Source organism: Sebastes umbrosus, chromosome 2, assembly GCF_015220745.1.
Source record: "Sebastes umbrosus isolate fSebUmb1 chromosome 2, fSebUmb1.pri, whole genome shotgun sequence".
NCBI classification, from domain to species: domain Eukaryota; kingdom Metazoa; phylum Chordata; class Actinopteri; order Perciformes; family Sebastidae; genus Sebastes; species Sebastes umbrosus.
In genome coordinates, this window is record NC_051270.1 from 2,590,241 (window position 1) to 2,609,771 (window position 19,531).

Below are 19,531 nucleotides of genomic sequence, written 5' to 3' on the forward strand. Positions count from 1 at the left end.
AGCCATGCTGTGATTTGGCTTCAAAAACTTTTGACATTTTTTCTGCAAGAAGTGCATTTTCCGGCGATCGAATGGCGAGCACTTCTGCTCAGAAACACCCTTATTGTCAATCTAGCTAGGAAAGCCATCCATCCTCTGAATGCTCTAGGTCTCTAGTCTGATCCATCCATCCTCTGAATGCTCTAGGTCTCTAGTTTGATCCATCCATCCATCCTCTGAATGCTCTAGGTCTCTAGTCTGATCCATCCATCCTCTGAATGCTCTAGGTCTCTTGTCTGATCCATCCATCCTCTGAATGCTCTAGGTCTCTAGTCTGATCCATCAATCCTCTGAATGCTCTAGGTCTCTAGTCTGATCCATCAATCCTCTGAATGCTCTAGGTCTCTAGTTTGTGGCTGTAAAGTTTCATGAAGCTGTGATTATCCTAGAGGTCACCACAAGGTCATTTTATACAGTGAGGTCACGTTTCAAAAAAATAGGTCTCACTAAAATGAAATGTCTCCTATGGGGACTAACATCATCACACATGAATACAGTTGGGCTCATTGGATCCACAAGAGTCTCATCTTTACTGTGATACCCAATTTATGTATTTCAAGACTGTTTAGGGACCCCAGTATGCAGAAATATTCCAATTTTAGAATAGGCGAAAATAACACATTTACACTGCATTCAGAAAACTGGAGAGGGGAGACTCGAACCCATAGAATCCATTTACATTCACTGATCTGGAGTTCAGAGGTCAAGGGACCCCTTTGAAAATGGCCATGACAGTTTTTCATCTACAAAATGTAGCCTAACTTTGCTGCGTTATTTAACTCCTTCCTGACAAGCTAGCATGACATGGTTGGTAACGATGGATTCGTTAGGTTTTGTAGTTTCATATGATACCAGTATCTTCACTCTAGCTCCTGAAACTGAACCTGATAAAGTCTCTGAATGACAGTAAAGTCGGTCGTATCTCAGAGGGTTAACAGATTAATGAGGAGTTGAATAATAAATCAATACGCAGGCTGTATGGCAAGCCCTTTAATGTCGGTCTGACAGCACAGTGGAAAACAGGATTAAAACTGTGTCTGTTTCACACACACACACACACACACACACACACACACACGCACTCACGCACACACACACACACGCACACACACACACACACACATTCACATCTCATGTCCGTTTATGAGTCTGGAATAAAATCTTCTTGAAGGCCCTCCTGAAGTCGCGGTTGAAGATGGTGTATATGATGGGGTTCAGGCAGCTGTTGCAGTATCCGATCCAGAAGAACAGGTTGAAGAGCGTGTCGGGGATCGTACAGTTCTCCCTGCAGACGGCGTGGAGACTGTAGGTGAAGAAGAACGGGAACCAGCAGAGGACAAAAACCCCCATCACCACCGCCAGGACGAACGTGAAGCGCTTCTCCCGCATCTGCGCCACTTTGTTCTTGGACATAGACATCTGCCTGCTGCGGTGCGGCACCGGCGACGGCAGCAGGAAGTGGTGGGAGCAGTTCTCGGACGACGCCCACGATATGGAGGCGCAGGACGGAGGAGGAGGCGGCACCTTCAACCTGTTTGACGTTCCCTCCGCCTCCTTCTGCTCCTCTATTTTCACAGTTCCGCCGCCTCTCCTGGGGAAGCGGAGAGCCGAGGAAAACGAGGAGGATGTTTTTATTGCGGGCTCGCAGCTCCTCTCCTCCAGGTCGATGTCGTCCAGCTCTCCTCTCCTGAGGCCGCTGCTGGTGCTGTCCACGTTGGAAGAGCTGTGTCGGTTGGGGGGCCGCGGGCTCTCCAGCTCATACTGGGACGCCCCGCAGTTGATGCCCCTTCTTTGGGGGGTGCCTACAAAGCAGGTCTCGGACTGCGACACCTGCCGCTCCACCACGTTCTTCGCCACGAACACGGTGGAGGCTCGCTGCTTGGCAACGCGGTAGATCTTACAGTACACGAGTATCATGATGACACCCGGGGCGAAGAAGGACACCAAGCAGGAGGACAGGATGTACCATGTCTGGTTGTTGAGGAGACACTCCTGCCTCTGCGCGTCGCCCTCCTCCTCCTCCGCCGCCTCCTCCTGCTGCGTCATGAGGAGCGGCGGGGACGAGATGACGATGGATATGAGCCAAACGACGCTGATCATCGCTTTAATCCGCTTGGGCGTCCGTTTGCGGTTGTAGCTGACGGCTTTAGTGACGGACCAGTAGCGGTCGAGGCTGATGGCGCAGAGGTGGACGATGGAGGAAGTGCAGAAGAGGACATCCAGTGCCAGGTAGAAGGAGCACCAGGTGGACCCAAAGTACCAGTAGCCCATGACCTGGAAACAGCACAAAGCAATCAAAATATATTAATGACCCGTTTTAAGCACCAGTGGAGAGGAATAAAAAAAAGGCTTTGGGCGAGGCGCCTAAAAGATCATTTTGCCTCAAAATAACAAATCAATCAATATCTCATTACCGCCACGTTGACTGTATTTAGTTTGTGTGAAAACCTCTCAGTGAGTTCCCCCCCCCGTGGTTTCAAATCAGCCTTCTAGAAAATTATTTAAGCCGACAATCTTTTCACGGCTGCCAGAAACTGTAAAATATCAATCACATTCCTCCACAGCGAGCGCTCCGCCGTCACAATGAATTTCATGTGTTCTCCTCTGGCAGGTGGTAAAGAAGTAAATATTGGACTTTCTCAGCTGCAGTCAAACAGTCGGATGCTGCTGCTGCTGCTGCATGAAGCTTTTCTGGGGAATTTGAATCTCAGTTTGTGGTTTCAGAGCTGAGAAATGAAGCTGAGATGGAACCACTTGAGGAAGATTTGGTTTTCATCACCACTTAAACAAATACTTCTACTGATCATCAATGAATCCTCATAAAGCCAACGTATCCTCATACAACGGTTCGTATATCTTACGACATCATTTTTCATGCGTTTTCCTACGAATGTCCCGCAACGCGTGTCGATTCCCGCTCATTACATGCTCACAGTCTTTTCAGAATAAACTTCCATTTTCACAGGAAACAACTTGGTAAAGTTTGGGGCAACAAACTCTCACTCCCAACTCGTCAAATACCGCCGCTTGGTCAGAAACCCTTGGCATCAGGGTAACCCTCTTGCGTTACTTTTGGACGGACCAGGGACGGCGTGTCAATATACGTTGGTTACATGCATAGTGTCCTTTCAAAATAATCTTTTGTTTTCACAGGAAGTAACGTTTAGGCAACACAACCACTTAGGTAGGGTTAGGAAACAGTCGTGGTTGACGTTAACTTCACTGACTAACGACTCACGTGACAAAATAATTCAACGTTACTTTTAGTTTCACGGGACACGAACAGCGGTCTCCTGGTTGAAAGTCTTGTGTTGGTTTGACCCATCCACCACCCCTCCTGCCTGCCCAGCCTTAGTGGTCTCTCACGCTACTAATACTACGTCACTAGCTCCAAACCATTAAATAACACCCTGGATGGGTTTACATTGGAGTTAGTTGAAAACTTGGTTCGTCACATACTGTCGAACTGTTCAACAAAGGCTTTTTAGAATATAGAATATAGAATAGAAAGAATTTAGTTTAGTTTTGCAGATATTTGTTCATAAACCAAAGTATCTGAAAAAATCAACTTGATCTCACGGGAAGTCGTATAAATAGCACAACATTACAAGGACATTCTGCGTGTCAGGAGAGCGCACTTTAGCTTTTTCATGTGTCATTTTTACGCCTTGCAACAAAACTACGGTAACGGCCGCAGTTATGTTCAGACAACAAAACCATTTAAGGTTAGTTAGGTTTAGAGAAAACGTTATGGTTGGGCTTAAAAAAAATACATAAACTAAGTAAAATACATACGTAAACAACATAACAGAAGTTCAGAAAATACGACACAAATGTCACTTCAAGATAACTCAACACTTTGAGACATGAACACCGGTCTCCTGGTTGAAAGTCCTGTGTTTGTTGGACCCGTCCGTCTCCCCTCCTGTCCACTATAAGCAGTCTTTCTCACTTTTTCTTCTACATCACTAGCTCTGAGTGCAGCATATTCACCTGGATGCATTTCCATTGCAGTCAGTACAGACTACATGTTGTACAAATGACATGTTAAAAGCAACAACGCCGCAAAATGTCTTGAAATTATTGTGTACGCCTTTCAGTGTGACCGGGCTGGTGAAATGCAAAATGATGGCGCTGATCATCCAAAGCCATCAAATAGTTGTTGAGACATTTCACTTAAAACCACAAATGTCCACCTCCCAGTGGTGCTAGAGGTCAGGTCAGGGGATCACCAAAGTCAGAGGTATTAATCCTCCGAGGACCATTAATGTCTGTACAGAATATCCTGGCAATTCATCCAAGAGTAGTTGTGGTATTTCAGTCTGGACCAACAGACCGACACTGACATCCCTACAGCCGAGCCTCCGGCATGAATAACAAATCTGACTTATCACATATGAAAATAATTAGGCTATAAGCTGCTTAAAGTGACTGACTGGATTTTAAGCATCTAGTCTTTTTAGGCCTGTCAAAGGTAACGTGTTAATAACACGTTAATGCAAAATCTTTTTAATGTCACTAATTTCTTAAACGCATTAAAACAATCGATCTTTCAGAGGTTATAGCGGGCTCAGTTTTAAAGCTAGAGAGAAGATACTGGTATCATATGAAACTAGAAAACCTAAAGAATCCATTGGTAAACATTTGGAAAAACTGGCATGGTCTGGCATGTCTGTAAAGGGGAGACTCGTGGGTACCCATAGAACCCATTTTCATTCACATATCTGGAGGTCAGAGGTCAAAGGACCCTTTCAAATACAGTCAGTTTTTCCTCGCCAAAAATAGCGCAAGTTTGGAGCGTTGTTTAGCCTCCTTCGCAACAAGCTAGCTATGACATGGCTGGGACCGATGGATTCATCAGGTTTTTTCTAGTTTCATATAATACCAGTATCTTCTCTCTAGCTTTAAAGTTAAAGTTGCGTTGATGCGTTAAAGAAATTAGTGGCGTTAAAAACAAATTTCGTTAACGTGTTATTATCGCATTAACTTTGAAAGCCCTACTTTTATTATTAAATTAAATTAAATGTTATGATTGGAGCATATTGTTTTATGCTAAATGCAGTACCTGTGAGGGTTTCTGAACAATATTTGACATTGTTTTGTGTTGTTAATTGATTTACAATAATAAATATATACATACATTTGCATAAAGCAGCATATTTACCACCTCCCATGTTGATAAGAGTATTTAATACTTGACAAATTTCCCTTTATGGTACATTTTGAACAGATAAAAGATATGTGATTAATTTGCGACAATGCGATTCATTGTGATTCAATATTTGAATGGATTGACAGCCCTAACTCTTTAAGCTACAGCTGCTGCAGACGGAGATGTATGGTGATATAGTGGCATGCAGCTGTAGAGGAATGGAGCTGTACTGGGTGTGAATGTTGCTGCAGAGGAAATGTCTGTTTGTTCTTCAGTTTGTCAGAGCTATTGATATAATGACTCCTCTCATTTAGGTGGAATTATAGCACTGTCCATTAGCTGTAAAACAGATCAGACATTGAGTAAACCAGACAGACCCAAGGTCTCAGAGTTGTGAACAAAAACGTGTAGATCAATAAAAAGTTATCTTACAGAGAGCAACCTGGATGAACCCGACGTACCAGAGCCCATCGACAGCACACAGGAAACGTGAGAAGTGTGTGATGTCTGATGCAACACAAGAAGAGGCTCCGGCTAGATTTCAACTATTAATGGCTGACGAAAAGCAGTGAGGAAATCAGTGAGGTGTTATTACCGGGTGCAGAAGAGGACATCAGAGAGGAAACACCGAGCAGACCGATGTGAGGGAGGAAAAACATGGAATTCATTTTGTCTTGAATTATTCAGAAATGGTTAAAAGTTAACAAGATGTTCTCCGTACTGCCACCGAGTCGAGCATCCCATCGCTGTTTAATGATTTGTCCAATTAATTTGAAGTGTTTGCTGTATACGCAACGAGCACATCAAAGTACTGCATTTCTTGCTGACACAGTAGACGCACGAGTTGGATGAACACTTAGGTTGTGTTTTTTTGATCTGGATGTCGTCACCGTGACGTCACCCATTGGTTTGTGGACTAAGAGTATCATAAGAGCCATATCTCAAGAAGCATGGAATAATATTATAAAGAATATAAGAAGAATATACTTTGAAGAATGTAAAATGTTATTTTTCACATTAAGGAACTGTATATTTGTTTTGTTATTAATTTGTATAAGTAGCTCCTGCAGACATATAAATGACGTCAGAGTCGCATTTTGATGAGATGTCATAGTTTTTGACCTAGTTAAATATGTGTTTTGTACTGTTAAAACTCACCTTGGAGACGTGTTTAATTTGAGTTCAGCTTACTGCTTCTTCTTGTGGACATACAGAGTGTCGATTTTTGGTCAGACGACGCTACAAGTAAAGAAGCAAAGAGACGAAACTCCAGTGCTGCCGCCATTTTGGACTGAAAACGTTTATTATATTTATAATATTATATTGTTCAACACAGGCCATTTCGGTAGAATATGACAATAGAATAGAAAAAAATGTTGTTTTACTTTTGTATGCCACTTTTTAGGCGAACGTTTTGGCGCTGACGTTGCAATGGAACGAACAACTGACTTTCACTTCATGGTAATATACGATCTTTGACGGTGTTGAAGCCTCTAGTTTGGCATTTTGGCTGCCGCCATCTTGTTTTTTTGCAATCAGAAGTGACACGAGAGGATGGAGCTAAAGTACAACCGAACATTTTTAGGCGACCAAAAGGTTATATTCAACTTTGATGAACTGAAAACACGCCGTGAAAGGGTTAAAGTTGTAAGACAAAAACACGGACAACTCCCAGACCGGACAACGCCGTGGTAGCGACCTGTCAATCACAAGGTAGCCCTGCCCTAAAGCATCCCCTGCTTTATGGTCTATTTGACTCTAAATGGGACCATCATTTACTAAATGAACATCATGCTGTATTGAAGAAGACTTGGAACTAGAGATTGAGACCATAAACTCATGTTTACAATGTTTACTGAGATAATAAATCAGGTGAGAAGTAGGCTCATTTTCTCATAGACTTCTATACAATCAGACTTCTTTTAGCAACCAGAGGAGTCGCCCCCTGCTGGCTGTTAGAGAGAATGCAGGTTCAAGGAAATTCAGCATTGGCTTCACTTCTCAGACCCGGAGGAAGCCGCTGCGATTTTTGACTTGCTATCATCAGAATCATCTCATAAACTCAAACCAACGCCAGAAGCCCATGATGCATCACTTCAACCTCTTTACCACCTCGTGTTAAACAAACCCCCAGGAAGAGCGCCGGGCTGTGAGGCAAATTTTCGTAGTGGCCAAACGGCGGGACTGCAACTTCCGTGTCCGTCACGTGATGCCATTGGGCCCAAAAAGACTTTTTCCCATAGACTTACATTGGGAAAGAGACGTCTTTAGGTAAATCAACACCCCATTATGAACACTTGAATTGCCCTTATTTAAATCCTTAGGTCCTAAAAGTTGTAAAACGCACTAATAGCTGAATCCAGAGTTATTTCCCTTTCTCCGTTCATGTGAATGAGACCCAGACCGAGGCTGGAGCGAGGGCTGGGAGGCGGAGTTAGCAAGCCTGTGACCCCATCGTGACCGAGCGGACGCTACTGTGCCTTCTCCATGGGCCCAATAGACGCGGAAGACGTCCCGGATGATCCGGGTACTTTTCCAATCGGAAGTCGAGCCATTTAGGTTTCATGCGCCACTGAGCAACTCTCATAGGAATGAACGGAGCCCCGCCTCCAATGCTGTAAAGTCACAGTGAAACAGAAGTTACAGCATCTTTAGCTTCTGTACTGTGACGCATTTCACAGTGAAACGGAATATTTGAGCAATGTACAGTTACACAGTTACAAGAGGGATTTAAATAAAATCCTTTGCATTTGATTGGACCGCTAAAAAGTGGGCGGGGCTTAAACTGTAGCATGAGGCGGAGCTACAGCACACAGCTCCTTTGTCGCTGAAAGTTGCAGATTTGATGGATGGATGTCATGATATTATTGGTTGAAATTGGTTGGTTCTAGCTTACTGTATATAAGCATACGTCATAGTTTGTTTTACAGGAAGAAAAGATGATTGGATTTTGACACAAAAATATGTTTTTTTTTGTAATTCTTTGTTGCATATACTGTTAAAGAGGAGCACAATATGACCGGGATCTGATCTAAAAGGGTTAAAAGGGTATGTTCCATTTAATCTCGACTTTAACGTGTGAACTGTATCTACATACAGTATAGATTATGATATCTGATGATGGGTTTGGCATTTATATGTTCCATTGATGAGCATTCTTGTTATCGAGATTTGATCTGAATTAAAAAGAAATGTAGGTCAAGAAATGTGATGCCATTTTGTGAGTTTTACTTTTATTTTCCTTTGTAGAAGAAGAGCTCGGGTTGGGGAGGCAGCAGGAAGAGGTGAGGGGTGGAGTTAGGTGACGTTTCAACTTGTTGGATGGATTTTTAGCGATGCTAGCGGCATGGCTCTATGGATTACACTGTCAGTTGGTCCACCACTTTGATCCAGACTGAAATATCTCGACAACTATTGGATGGAAGTTATGTTCAGACATTTATCGTCTTCAGAAGATGAAGCTTTTGAAGACTTTTGCTCTAGCACCACCATGAGGTTATATTTTTGTGTTTTAATGAACTGTTTTGACAACTATTGGATGGATTACCATGAAATTTAGTAAACATATGCATGGTCCCCAGTGGATGGATCCTAATGATTTTGGTGATTTTTCTATTGGATGGAAGTTATGTTCAGACATTTATCGTCCCCAGAAGATGAAGCTTTTGAAGACTTTTTCTCTATCACCACCATGAGGTTGATATTTTTGTTTTTTAATGAAATGTTTTGACAACTATTGGATGGATTACCATGACATTTTGGAAACATATGCATGATCCCCAGAGGATGGATCCTAATGATTTTGGTGATTTTTCATGTAACGCAACCAGTAGGTTTATGGTTTTGACTGAAATGTCTCAACAACTATTGGATGGAAGTTATGTTCAAACATTTATCGTCTTCAGAAGATGAACCCTACTGACTTTTTCTTTAGCACCATCATGAGGTTCACATTTTTGTTTTTGAGTGGAATGTTTCAACAACTATTGGATGGATTACCATGAAATTTAGTAAACATATGCATGGTCCCCAGTGGATGGATCCTGATGATTTTGGTGATTTTTCTATTGGATGGAAGTTATGTTCAGACATTTATCGTCCCCAGAAGATGAAGCTTTTGAAGACTTTTTCTCTAGCACCACCATGAGGTTGACATTTTTGTTTTTTAATGAAACGTTTTGACAACTATTGGATGGATTACCATGAATTTAGTAAACATATTCATGGTCCCCAGAGGATGAATCCTAATGATTTTGGTGATTTTTCATGTAGCACCACCAACAAGTTTCTTGTTTTGACTGAAATGTCTCGACGATGGATGGATTTCTATGAAATATGGTGCAGATATTCATGGTCTTTGAACTTTGGTGATCCTTTAACTTTTCATCTAACGCCATGATCGGGTCAAATTTTGAATTTGTCCAATACCTTGATTTTCTTAAAATTTGTTTTTCTTTAAAGCCTCACACATCTGGCTGAGATTTGATCCTCCAGCATCCATCTCCAGATGTGGTCCAGCCGAACTATTAACAGGTAAGATGTCCAGATACAGATCACATGTGAATATCAAATGAAGTCTTAGAGTCTGATTCCTCACCTCATTGGCCAAGGAGAAGGGGATGACCAGCGTCGCCACCAGTATGTCCGCCGAAGCCAGAGACACCAGGAAGAGGTTTTGAGGTGGCCTCAGGGCTCGGCTGGTGAAAACCGCCACCACCACCAGCACGTTGCCCACCACGGTCCCCAGTATGATGACCGTGACCACCAGCACGATGAACACCGACGCCACCTGCGAGTGAGGAGGTAGAGGAGGAGATCTCGGCGAGGAGGAGGAGGTCTGGTTGACGTTCTCCAAGGAAGAGTTTGGCGGCAAAGTGGCCGGCACCGTGGCCATTACGGTGAACGCATCCGATAAGTCCATCCTGGTTAAATGTCTGACGTTATGATCCCCATTTTTGTTCTGATTCCAGTGCTGTTCAGCGCAGACAGATTGTCTTTATGCCAGCCAGCGAGAAAATAACAAAAAAATGAGAATGAGAGAAAAATGAGGGAGTGAAAGAATCTGCCAAAAAAATAAAAATCAGTCTCTTTGGTTACAGAAGGAAACCGTCCAACAACATCCTCACCAGGGTCCAAATATCTGATTTATAATCTCTCAAAATAACAAATATATTCATGACTGCAAATCCTCACAGCGCCACAGCTCTGGTCAATATTTCATCATCATATTGTGGCTAAAAGCACGCTGCTTCATCTCAGAGCTCCTGCTGCAACACATCTCCCACTGAAAGAAGGATTTGCATGATTTAAGTTAGGATTAAAAAAAAAAAGTCATACCTGTGAAAACATCCATTCATAAGCACATCAGGTTGACACACTGTGTTAAATCTACAAGACTGGCCTACTCATCTCCAACGAGATGCAGGAAAATGAAAATAAATAAACAGAGAGGCGTATGACTACATGCTCTAGTTGGAGCAAGGACAGAAACCCTATTTGAAATGCATGATACCCTCATACTGCTGCACTCCAATACACATGAATGTGGCAGAAAGGAAGGATGGATGGAAAAGTAGAGAAGAAAAAGACTGAATGGGAAGAAGAGGAGGAGAAAGAGGAGGATGCAGATAAAAAAAACAACAAAACAAAAACAAAAGAGGTAAGAAAAAGAAAAACGGAGGTCCTCACTTTCATGCGAGTCGTTGCCGAGCTGAGTGACACTGCTGCTGCCGCTGCTGCTGTTCACTGATTCTCCACTGCTGGAAAAGAGGAGAGAGGAGGAGGAGGAGGAGGAGGAAGAGGAGAGAGAGAGAGAGAGAGAGAGAGAGAGGAGAGATGAAAGGAAAGAGTAGGAGATGCATGGAGAGGAGAGACGGAGAGAGGAAGGGATGGTTGAAGGAGAAGAGGATTTTAGAGTAAAGAAAAGGCCAGGAAAATGAGAAAAGGAAAGAAAGAGAGAGAGAGAGGAGAAGTGGATGAAGAGAGAGGAAGATGAGAGGAAGGTATTAGACAGGAGAAGAGGACACGAGAGAGAGAGAGAGAGAGAGAGAGAGAGAGAGAGAGTGGGAGGACAAGGATGAAAGAAAAGGAAAGGAAAAGAGGATGGAAGGAAAGAGGAGATATACAAGGGCGAGAAAAGGAGACGAGGAAAAGAAAGGAAGGAAAACAAAAGAAGAGGATAAGTAAGAGAGGAGAAATGAAATGAGACATGAAGGAGAGGATGGCACTACGAGAGAGAGAGAGAGAGAGAGAGAGAGCGAGGGAGAGAGTGGGAAGAAGAGGATAAGAAAAGAAAGAGGAGAGATACAGGGACGACAGAGGGGAGAGAGAAAGGGAGGACAGGTAAATAAAAAGAAGACGAGAGGAGATTAAAAGAAATTGAAAGAAAGAAAAGAGAAGAGGTTATACAAGGACAGAGAAGAGGCGAGGAAACTAGGATAGAGGAGAGGACGGGGGAGAGGAGGAGAAGAGAGGAAAGAAAAGAAAAAGAAGAGGAGCGAGAAGAAGAAAGAAAGGAAAGGAAACAGAGATAGAGGGGAGGTGAGGACATGATAAGAAAGAGAGGAGGGGTGAGGAGAAGAGAAGAGAAGAGAGGACAGGACAGGAAAAAGAAAGAAAAGGGAGACTGGAAGAAAAGAGAGGAGGAGAAACAACAAGGCAGGACAAGGAAAGAAGAGGATAAGGAAGGCGAGGAAACAAGGGCGGAGGAGAAGAAAAGAAAAGAAAGGGAAGACGTGAGAGGTTTACGAAAGCGAGGAGAGGAAATGACGATAGAGGAGAAGAAAAAGAGGACAGGACAAGAGAAAAAACAATGAACAGGAGAGGAGAGGATAGGGGAGGAAAGGAAAAGAAAAAGAAGACATGAGAGGAAAGAGAGGAGAGTAGAAGAAAGGAAACAAGGGTAGAGGAGAGGAAAGGAGAAGAAAAGAAAGAGAAGACATGAGAGGAGAAGAGATGAGAGGAGAGGAGAGGACAAAAGAGGAAAGGAAAGGAAAAAGAAGACAGGACAAGAGAGGAAACAAGGAACAGGAGAGGAGAGAAGAGGATAGGAAACAAGGGTAGAGGAGAGGAAAGGAGAAGAAAAGACAGAGAAGACATGAGAGGAGAGGAGAGGAGAGGACAAAATCGGAAAAGAAAGGAAAAAGTGGACAAGACAAGAAAGGAAACAAGGAACAGGAGAGGAGAGGAGAGGAGAAGAGAGGAGAGGAGAGGAAAAGAGAGAAGAGGAGAGGAGAGGAGAGGAAACAAGGAACAGGAGAGGAGAGGATAGCAGAGGAGAGGAGAGAAGAGGAAACAAGGAACAGGAGAGGAGAGAAGAGGAGAAGAGAGGAGAGGAGAGGAAAAGAGAGAAGAGGAGAGGAGAGGAGAGGAAACAAGGAACAGGAGAGGAGAGGATAGCAGAGGAGAGGAGAGAAGAGGAAACAAGGAACAGGAGAGGAGAGAAGAGGAGAGGATGGGAGAGGAGAGGATGGGAGAGGAGAGGAGAGGAAAAGAAAAAGAAGAGAGGACATGATAAGAAAGAGATGAGGTATACAGAGGTGAGGAGAAGAGAGGAGAGGAGAAGGGAAGGAAAGAGAGGAGAAGAAAAACAAGACAGGATGAGGAAAGAAGAGGATAGGGGAGAGGAAAGGAGAAAATAAGAAAGGGTGTGAGAGGAGAGGACACTTGAACACAAGGAAAAACAAGGGAGGAGAGGAGACAAAGAGGAGAGGAAAGGAGAGGACAGTACAAAAGTTAAAACATTTCAAAACCCCCGCGTGACGTGAAACCAGGCGGGGAGGTAATCCCATGATGCCTCAGCCTGTAGGCATACTTAACAACACATCAGCGTGGATACATATATATATAAATATATATACACACATATACAGTATGATCTTCCCACTGTACTCGCTGCCGAGCTGGATAAACATCAACACGCCTCCCCGGGGAGCGTTCACAGCCGGCGTGATCTCAGCTGTTTATTCAACCTAAAGAGCATTCAGGGCTTTAGGTCGGTGGGAATAATGAAAACTCACACGTCTCCACCAATTGCATTATGGGTCTGTGAGGTGACAATAAGGAGCGCTCACTAACAACGAAATCAATGATCCTCCAACTCTCTGCATGGAAACTAACAAAGGGCAACATCTCAGTTGCTGTAAACAATTCTCAGAAATCCTTTACTATGTATTTATGCTAAACAGTGTATGGAAACAATCAGTATGCATAGACTAATAATAGCGTGTGCAAAGAGCTCAGGAAAAGTGTTATAAATCCAACTGATGTGTTGCAGGTTGGGCTGTCAATTGATTCAAATATTTAATCACGATTAATCGCAAATTAATCGCACATTTTTTATCTGTTCAAAATGTACCTTAAAGGGAGATTAGTCAAGTATTTGTCCTTGTTTATGATCATTTTAGCTGCGTAAAGTGTTGAAAAGCACTATATAAACAAAATGTATTTTTATTATTATTATTATTTTTCTATACTATATTTATTGTTTTTTGTTCATTTTGAAACAACAGAACAAACACTCACAAACGTCCCCAATAACAACGTTCTTGGTACAAAAAAACTTAAAAACAAACATAATATTTATATAAAATAAGCCAGTATAGATACAGGAAAAACATACATTTACAAAAAAATAATTAAAAATTAAATAAAAAGAATATACACAAGTAAAACAAAAAAATATTTTTTCTTTGAAAGGCATAAAATAAAATACAATCTATTTTTGATTATTATTATTTATTACTATTAATAGTGGAGTGAAAGTTTTGGAGCATTATTAAGCCTCTTTAGCAACAAGCTAGAATAACATGGTTTAGGTTTTCTAGTTTCGTATGATACCAGTATCTTCACTCTAAAAACTGAAACTGCTACAGCCTTCGAAAGATTGATTGCGTTAATGCGTTGAAGAAATTAGTGGCGTTAAAACAAATTTGCGTTAACTTTGACAGCCCTGGTTGCAGGCAAGGCCTATAGAAAGGAGGCTGGGTCACGCGTCATATCTCTGGGGGTACAACACATGCCCAGTAAAATCTCGCCTGCACTCGCCGAAGTTGGGCCAATCGCAACGCACGAGCTTCAGTTCCACTGCGCATGTGTCATACCCCAAACCCCAAGATCCATGTCCGCCCGTGACCCAGCCTCCTTTCCATAGGCCCTGGTTGCAGGTAATGTTCACCATCCTAGTTTAGCCTGTTAACATGCTAACATTTGCTAACAAGTAGAGCTTCAACGATTAATTGATTAGTTCTACAAAAATATCAGAAAAATAATGTCAAAGTATTGTTTTTGTTACAAAAAATGCAAGTTGCATTCTAATGTCATGAATCAACTGATTTACAGCCAAAAACAAAATACTGAATATGAAGTATTTTGGAGAACAACAGAGTTGCAGCAGTGATAGTATTTGTTGTAACTTAGCTGAAATATAGCTAGCAGTGCATGATGCATTAACAGCTGTATTACTCCCCTAGATGTTGCTTGATGTTACCAGACTATATCTACCTGCAGTGTCTCCTGCTATAGAAGGATTGGCGAGATGTTCCTGAGCTGCTCAGAGTTTCTGGTCGTCCGGCCTCCATCTTGGTTTTGAGAAATCAGTGAGGCATTTACAACAGCTGCCAGTAGGAGGCATTGTGTGGTATGATGCTCTGGAGTCAGCTGTAGAGGCTGATGTGTCATCATTTAAACGACTTTATATGCTGCTGAGTGAATTTCACCAAGGAGGCAAAAAAAGTCTTAACTGATAATAATACATCATATTTTATATAAGCATTTGTTGGGGACTATTTTCAGCGGATTAATCCACATTTGGTGCTCTAATGCGTACGGGTGGTACGGTTCGTTGATGTGATTTTAACGACAACAATAGAAGAAGATACATCAGGCTCTGATACACACAATACTTATTGTTGGTGGGATCAATCCATTGTTAGTTTGTTGACAGTAAGAACAACACGTCACCAGACAGACTTATCATTTAATTGTGTTAATGAGTTAATGTTGTTTTCACAGCTGCTGACAGACACACTGCTCTGATGTGTTATCACCTTATTACGGTGAACGTGTTAACAAACAATCGCCTACAGACAGCAGACAGCATTCATTTAGAGGCTTGTCTCTGGCAACCTGATCAATCATAATCCAATACTCACTCCCCTGTTTCCTCCGACTGAAGGGAAACGTCTCTTTAGCTGTTAACCACGTCTGTCTGCTGGGCAGGTTGTGTACAGATGGTGGATTTATCTGAGCTGAAAGAGGCTAAAAAACCTCCGTAGAGCTGCAGATCAGCAGGGTGATACTAGGCGAGAACAGTCCCTATTTATTTATTTTTGGAGATTTGGGATTTCGTTTGGACCCGCAGAGCGACTCCAGCTAACATTAGCTGATGTGTGGGCAGAGTCGGCGGCTGAGGTGGACCCGGCAGCTCCCCGATGGTACCGACGTGTTGGGGTTATAATACAAACCTGTACTTTAGGTTGCTGAGTCAAGCTGCTCGGTGTATGGTATAACTGAGCAGCTTGACTCAGTGAGAAAGTCTGTGGAGAGAAAGTCTGTTATACAATTTGTTAATAATTAGATATTAAAATCATGTTTTAGGGCAAACTGAAGTTGTTGAGGTGTCAGTGGAGCAGATAAATGAGAACGGGCCGAGCTCAAAGGCACCTGAGTCTTACTTGTTTTTGTGGGAAGAGAAAAGACTGATCCCTCCTTTATCTCTCCAGACTCTCCAGAGGACGGATCTGAGAACAGTCTGCTCGAAAGTGAAGCCTTGAAGTAAAGTTTATATTCATTATGATAAAAAATGATGTCTACAGCTGTAGAGGAGAACTTCTGTGTAATTTTGATTTACAGTCTGTCGAGGAAAATTTAGTCTGGCATAAATTATATCATTTTCTTTTTTCTTTTTTTTTCAATTTTATTGAATATTTATACAAATTACATTAAAGGTGCAGTGTGAAGAATTTGGTGGCATCTAGAGGTTGCAGATTGCAACCAAATGAAACATCTCCCGTGTGCAAAGCGTGAAGTAGAACTATCTTTACGATCGCAGTAAACACAAGCTTAACCCTCTGAGACCCCGCGGTCTGTTACACATAGCAACGGTCTGTTATACATAGCAACGGTCTGTTATACATAGCAACGGTCTGTTATACATAGCAACCGTCTGTTATACATAGCAACCGTCTGTTATACATAGCAACGGTCTATTATACATAGCAACGGTCTGTTATACATAGCAACCATCTGTAATACATAGCAGCGGTGTGTTATACATAGCAACGGTCTATTAAACATGGAAACGGTTTGTTATACATAGTAACCGTCTGTTATACATAGCAACCGTCTGTTACACATAGCAACCGTCTGTTAAACATAGCAACCGTCTGTTATACATAGCAACGATCTGTTATACATAGCAACCGTCTGTTATACATAGCAACGGTCCATAGCAACCATCTGTTATACATAGCAACCGTATGCTATAAGGAAATAACAGATTGCAGAACGCCGTGATTGACCAATCAGAGTATTCAACAAATCTGTGTAATAATTGTTGGTCATATTTTATATTATTCATCTGAATCTGCAAAGTAATTAGGAAGTTACCAAATAAATGTAGTAACTTTAGGCGTTGAGTAGAAGTATAAAGTAGCCGATCATATAAAAAAGGTTCAGTTTTACAGCAATAGAGGGAAGTACAGATATCATATGAAACTAAATACTTTTTATAATGTAATCTGATGTTTAAAAGCTCCTCTCCTGCAGAAATAATCTGTACCTTTAGATAGATAATCCTGTGGGACTGATATTACTGACTTTATGAATCTCCTCTGCTCGGTGCTTCACAGTTTCAATTTAAAGTTTATTGTAGGAGGAGCAGAATTTATCTTTTTGGTCTCAAGAGCTGCCACTTCTATGCCCGGAATCGCAGACTTTGATATATTGCTGTTGAAGTTTTTTCACTTTGACTCGGCACTGATCGACTGTGGGCAGGAATCTCTTCTCCTCCAGTTTATCTCCAATCACTTTATAAACGTCACTATTTTTGTGGACTTTATTTAGCATATTCTGTTTGTTCTCTTCGGCCCAGAAGTCAAGCAAACATCAGACTTCTCTCCACTGATATTAACCTGTCGTTTACCTGCATTCATCTCAACAAATACCAACACAGGCAGCCCAGAGAGAGAGAGAGAGAGAGAGAGAGAGAAGCTCTGCTGTAATAAAGAGACTATTTCTGGCGGACACTTTCAGTTTCAGCCTCTCTTAAGAACAATCAAATTACCACAAATGAATTAATTTGTTGTTCATTATCGCAGCTTGTTTGCTGCGGTGGGTTAATATATTCCTGTATTTGTCTGTGGGGAAATAATGGCACCAAAAAACAGAAGCACATTTACAGAAGATATAACAGCAAATAAAGCCTGACATTTGGAAGAACTATCTAAATGACATATAATAATAATAATCATGATTTCTGAGAGATGGTCTGTACTGTAGGTGATGATGTCATTGTGATAAGTGTCTGATAGCAATGTGATAAATGATGTGATGGTGATGGTAGGTGGGCTAGATGTTGCTATGGGTAAAAGCAATTTTAGCAGGGTATGTTTCTTACATTATGACATATGAATGATAACTATATGAGGATGATATTTGCCCAATAAGGTGTGAGGGATGGTCATACTTATTTAGATGTGAAGGGTGGCAATAAAAGGTAATGTTTGCCATCATTACTAATGGGTATGTGAATAGCCAACACAGACTCACGGCAGTTCGTGAAATAGTCACAAAATTGAATCTATTTGATTTATGTACACAAATTTCACTTTTTCTTCTTGGGACTCTCAGCACGACTTACAAAAACGTATTTTTCTGGTTTCACACGGGACACAAACACAAACTCCTGGGTGAAAGTCTGGTGTTTTTGGTGACTAACCTGTGACTTTACTTGACCCCCCCTAAAAATACTTGGGACTTGCTTGAGACTTGGACCAAATGACTTGGTATTTGAGACTTGGACCAAATAACTTGGGACTTGCTTGAGACTTGGACCAAATAACTTGGGACTTGCTTGAGAATTGGACCAAATCACTTGGGATTTACCTGCAACTTGGACCTGATGACTTGGCACTTACTTGAGACTTGGACCAAATGACTTGGGAGTTACCTGCTACTTGGACCAAATGACTTGGGACTTACCTGCTACTTGGACCAAATGACTTGGGACTTACTTGAGACTTGGACCAAATAACGTGGGACTTGCTTGAGACTTGGACCAAATGACTTGGGATTTACCTGCAACTTGGACCTGATGACTTGGCCCTTACTTGAGACTTGGACCAAATGACTTGGGACTTACCTGCTACTTGGACCAAATGACTTGGGACTTACTTGAGACTTGGACCAAATGACTTGGGACTTACCTGCAACTTGGACCTGATGACTTGGCCCTTACTTGAGACTTGGACCAAATGACTTGGGACTTACCTGCTACTTGGACCAAATGACTTGGGACTTACTTGAGACTTGGACCAAATGACTTGGGACTTACCTGCAACTTGGACCAAATTACTTGGGACTTACTTGCAACTTGGACCAAATTACTTGGGACTTACTTGAGACTTGGACCAAATGACTTGGGACTTACTTGCAACTTGGACCAAATTACTTGGGACTTACTTGAGACTTGGACCAAATGACTTGGGATTTACCTGCAACTTGGACCTGATGACTTGGCACTTACTTGAGACTTGGACCAAATGACTTGGATCAAATGACTTGGAACTTGCTTGAGACTTGGACCAAATGACTCAGCACTTACTTGAGACTTGGACCAAATGACTTGGGACTTGCTTGAGACCTGGCACTTGAGAATTGGACGAAATGACTTGACTAACCTGTGACTTGACCCCCCCAAAAATACTTGGAACTTTTTTGAGACTTGGACCAGATAACGTGAGTCACATGTCTGCTGAGTCTAGTTACCAGATTATAAACAGCAGCCACAGAAACGTGTTGATATTTATTAGTTCTTCTGTTTTCCGTCGGCCCCGTGCAGCTCCTCTGCTCTCCTCTCCTCTGCTCTGCTCTGCAGGTGTTCAGCTGGAGTCAGACCTGTTTCAGATGGAGAAACTGCGGTGATGCATCACAGTGAGCAGCCCAGAGCCACTGCACCGCTAAATCACTGTGAAGTTTCACTGAGCTGCTGCAGCAACAGCCGTTTAGGGAAACAGCCTGAATCCTGTTTGACAGCTCTGCGGCAACTACTTAAAAATGGAGCTCAGAACCCAACAGAAACAAAAAAAATACACTCTCCATTTTCTTTTATTTTTTTCCACT

General features: G+C 42.2%; 1 protein-coding gene across 1 annotated transcript; it reads right to left on the minus strand.

Annotated features, from left to right (window-relative positions):
• Nucleotides 1–1,014: 1,014 nt before the first annotated feature.
• On the minus strand, nucleotides 1,015–11,135 carry LOC119500809 (alpha-2Db adrenergic receptor-like). The gene is made up of 2 exons (XM_037790756.1): nucleotides 9,789–11,135; nucleotides 1,015–2,313 (listed from the first exon to the last, which is right to left on the minus strand). The coding sequence occupies exons 1-2, from the start codon at nucleotides 10,110–10,112 to the stop codon at nucleotides 1,171–1,173; spliced, it is 1,467 nt and encodes a 488-aa protein (XP_037646684.1). The 5' UTR covers nucleotides 10,113–11,135; the 3' UTR covers nucleotides 1,015–1,170.
• Nucleotides 11,136–19,531: the final 8,396 nt, after the last annotated feature.